Below are 3,985 nucleotides of genomic sequence, written 5' to 3' on the forward strand. Positions count from 1 at the left end.
CAGGCAGGCAGGGGTGGGGAGAGGCAGGGAGGAAGCAACTTACCCTCCCTCTTCTCCTGCCTCCTCCTGGCTGAATGAGGGCCGGAAGCAGGGGGCGGTGCTTCGTCATGTGCCCCGCCCCCGTGCCTCACCCAGGGAAACTGCGATCCCCCGCGATCCCCCCTGAAATGACCTCTGCTTTTTCGGAGGCAGCCGCAGGGGGGAAGGACAGAACGGTGAACAGAGTCCAGAAGGCCACAAGGCTTGGGTGCGTTCCAGAGTCATTCGAGAGCAGCGTTTCCGCCGCGTGACCTTTCGCTTCCTCTCTCCGCTTTCCCAGCACGACCTTGGACCTCTTTGCGAACGTGATCCACTGCAAGAGTCTCCCGGGCGTGGCCACCCGGCATCGGGACATCGACATCCTCGTGGTCCGGGAGAACACGGAGGGGGAGTACAGCAACCTGGAGCACGAGGTACTATAGGCAGAGGCGGCTACGGTGGCCCGCTGGTTCTCTTCCTCCCCTGCAGGTGGCTTTCGGCACAGTCCCCATGAACGCAGCTACATTGCAAGCCAGTGAGCTGTGTGGGGGAAGGCCGACCCTTCCGCCCACTTCCTGCCATCTCCTGTTTAGTGTGATCACATACATGTGAACACATGGAACTGCCTTATACTGAATCAGAGCTTTGGCCCATCGAAGTCAGTATCGGCTACCATACCAGCAGTGGCTCTCCAGGGTCCCAGGCAGAGGTCTGTCACAGTGTTGTGAGTGAGTGACTTGGCTCCCGCGTAAATTAGTTTGCTCTGGAGCCATCCTTCCTGAGCGAAGACGAAAAGGTGTGAGCCAGAGGCTAAGAAACTGTGAGCTAGCTCACGCTAACTCAGCTTAGAGGGAATACTGCCTGGAGGATGTTCAGAGAGGAGGCTGAATAAGGCCTGCCCCCACCTCCCAGCTGCTGGTATTCCAAGGAGGTCTCCCACCCAAGTACTAACCACAGTCGACCCTGCTTAGCTTCCCAGATCTGACGAGATTGGACTTGCTTGGGCTATTCCTGTCAGGACATTCTGCTGTCCATTCTTCAGCCCTTGCTCAGTTAAAATGTATTAACGAGCAGCATCCTATGACACGTTGGAGGCAAAAGGCACCAGAAGGGAGCGGCTGTCCCAAAGGGGCTGATCCTTCTGAGTCAGAAATTGTGGTGTTCTCGGTTGCTAGGAAGGATTTCCTCCCAGGTCACCATGTTTTCTTGGCATGTGTGTGTGTGTGTGGGCGGTGGTGGATAGAACGAAAGAGTCCAGTTCCGCAGGGCCCGCAAGACGGAGCTCTTCCACCAGGCCTTCAACCAGTGTTCCCTCTAAGCTGAGTTAGAGTGAGCTAGCTCACAATTTTTTTATCCTCCAGCTCACACATTTTTGTCTCAGCTCAGGAAGGATGGCTCCAGAGCAAACTAATTAATGCAGGAGCCAAATGGCTTGCTCACAACTTTAATGCCAGTAGCTCACAAAGTAGAATTTTTGCTCACGAGACTCCACAGCTTAGAGGGAACATTGCCTTCAACTAAGGAGCTGCCTTAGTACCACCAGCACCACCAGGAATCGTAGTATAGATCCTGGTCATCAGTGTTAACATCTGGCCTGTGCCATCGCGCAAGCTTGGAAGACTACTGAGCTGAAACACTGTGCGCTATATGTATGTATGCATTTTAGTACGCCGTCTTAACTAATGAACGATGTGTCCAGCACTTTCTGATTTTATGATTTTTTTTGTAGTTGAACTATTTAAATGATTTTATGTAGATTTAATGGTCACCGTGGACCAACCAATGTAAGTCGCCCTGAGCCTGTTCGCGGGGAGGACGGGGTATAAAATTAATTAATTAATTAAAATACACCCCCCCCCCTATACATAGAGCGTCTCTGGTGTGGTGGAGAGCCTGAAGATCATCACAAAGACCAAGTCGCTGCGCATAGCCGAATATGCCTTCCAGCTGGCGAAGGAAGCCGGGCGCAAGAAGGTGACGGCCGTCCACAAGGCCAACATCATGTAAGTCACGGGGCACGAGATTTTGGGGGGATCAAAGTTCGAGTCCAGTGGCCCCTTTAAGACCAACAAAGGTTTATTCCAGGTATCAGCTTTTGTGTGCAGGCACACTTCCTCAGATACATTGAGACAGATGTCACCAACCACTATATGTGACTTCTGTTTCAATAGACCAGCAGTTCCCTTACAAAAGAATTTCAGAGGGAGATTAGAAAGAGCAACTGCTGGACTGCAACTGATAATGAAGCTCAGGGCAGTGCAGCCTCCTGGACTGAATCGAGACCTAGGTTTCCTGTCTCTCAACCAGTGCTGATTTCTCGACGCCTGCTACCCCTCTGCATGTCACACCAAATCCAGTCCCACCTGCTATTCTCCTTCAGCTGCTATTGCCGTTTGCCCACTCCACTCTCCAAGATACAAGGACAGATGGACTCCCATTCTAACTGTCCCTGAAGAAGTGAGCCGTGACTCACAAAAGCTCATATCTTGCCACAGATCTTGGTAGTCTTTCAGGTGCTACGGGGCTCTTGCTCTTCTCCTCTGTTTCAGCATATCTAAAGAAGCGTGCATGCACACAAATACTTATACCCAGAATTAAACTTTGTTGGTCTTAAAGGTGCCACTGGACTCAAACTTTGCTTGGCTGCTTCTGTCCAACACGGCTGACCACCCGAATCTAAACTTGAGGGGTGAGGCAAACTTCCTGGCCCGGTGGGGAAGGGTGTCGCAAACAGTTCACCGTGGGTGACAGTGCCGTCCTCCTGCGCGTCTAGTGCAGGCTTCCTGTGTCTTGGTGCAGAGAGCCGGTTTGGTGTAGTGGTTAGGAGCACGGACGCTAATCTGGGAAAACCGGGTTTGATTCCCCACTCCTCCACGTGCAGCTGCTGGATGACCTTGGGCAAGCCACGGTTCTCTCACAGCTGTTCTCTCTTTACCAAAGCGAAGCAGTTTTTTAAAAGACATCAGGAACCTTAAAAAGATACAAAGGACACAGAGGAAAAAGGAGAACTGGACAGTGCGCATGACTTGGAAAGGCACGGAACATCTGCAGATGGCAGCTCAGAAGTAGAATCTGAATCAGAATTGGGAGCGGCAGCTCCCAAACCACCCCGAGATGACAAAAGCAAGGAGAGAGGAGGGAAAGGCAGAAAACAGCTTAAGCTCTTTAGAAGAAATGTTTATATTGCATTACATAATCTTGCATGGTCAAAAATTTTAATGTTTTGCATATCGAAACAACAGAACAGAATTTTTATTCTTAACTTGAATAAGAGAAAAGCTTTGACTTAAGATATTAATTATTATCACATATGGTCATTGTATAGCTGTCATTTTAGTATATATGTATATATATGAGTTGTTCTCCCAAGGGCAGTTTCTGTCAGAGCTCTCTCAGCCCCACCTGCCTCACAGGGTGCCTATTGTGGGGAGGGGAAGGGAAAGGAGTTTGTCAGCCGCTCTGAGACACCTTTGGGTAGTGAAGGGCGGGATATAAATCCAATCTCTTCTTCTTCTTCTTTTACAGGGTGTCTGTTGTGGGGAGGGGGAGGGAACGGAGTTTGTAAACCGCTCTGAGACTCCTTTGGGTAGTGAAGGGTGGGGTATAAATCCAATCTCCTCCTGTTCAGTCACCACTCCTCTCAGAGCTGTTCTCTCAGGAGCAGTCCTTGAAAGTGCTCTCTCAGCCCCACCTCCCTCACAGGGTGTCTGTTGTGGGGAGGGGGAAGGGGAAGGAGTTTGTAAGCTGCTCTGAGACTCCTTCAGGTAGTGAAGGGCAGGGTATAAACCCAATCCTTCTTCTTCTTTTACCTCACAGGGTGTGTGTTGTGGGGAGAAGGGAAAGGAGTTTGTAAGCCGCTCTGAGACTCCTTCGGGTAGTGAAGGGCAGGGTATAAACCCAATCTCTCCTCTTCTTCTTCTTGGGGTGGTTATCTTCCGGGCCTTGCGGGGTGGGAGCGATGCAAAGG

The 3,985-nt window shown here is 50.8% G+C and overlaps 1 protein-coding gene across 1 annotated transcript in view; it reads left to right on the top strand.

Annotated features, from left to right (window-relative positions):
• The window catches only part of IDH3G (isocitrate dehydrogenase 3 (NAD+) gamma), a 34,334-nt gene that overhangs the window by 17,755 nt on the left and 12,594 nt on the right, over positions 1-3,985 (top strand). Inside the window, exons 7-8 of the mRNA XM_015405570.1 lie at positions 320-452; positions 1,888-2,021. Of these exons, the coding sequence (XP_015261056.1) occupies positions 320-452; positions 1,888-2,021 (267 nt within the window). The remainder of the gene's footprint in view (positions 1-319; positions 453-1,887; positions 2,022-3,985) is intronic.

Source organism: Gekko japonicus, unplaced genomic scaffold, assembly GCF_001447785.1.
Source record: "Gekko japonicus isolate JY-2015 unplaced genomic scaffold, Gekko_japonicus_V1.1 scaffold2795, whole genome shotgun sequence".
Taxonomy (NCBI): domain Eukaryota; kingdom Metazoa; phylum Chordata; class Lepidosauria; order Squamata; family Gekkonidae; genus Gekko; species Gekko japonicus.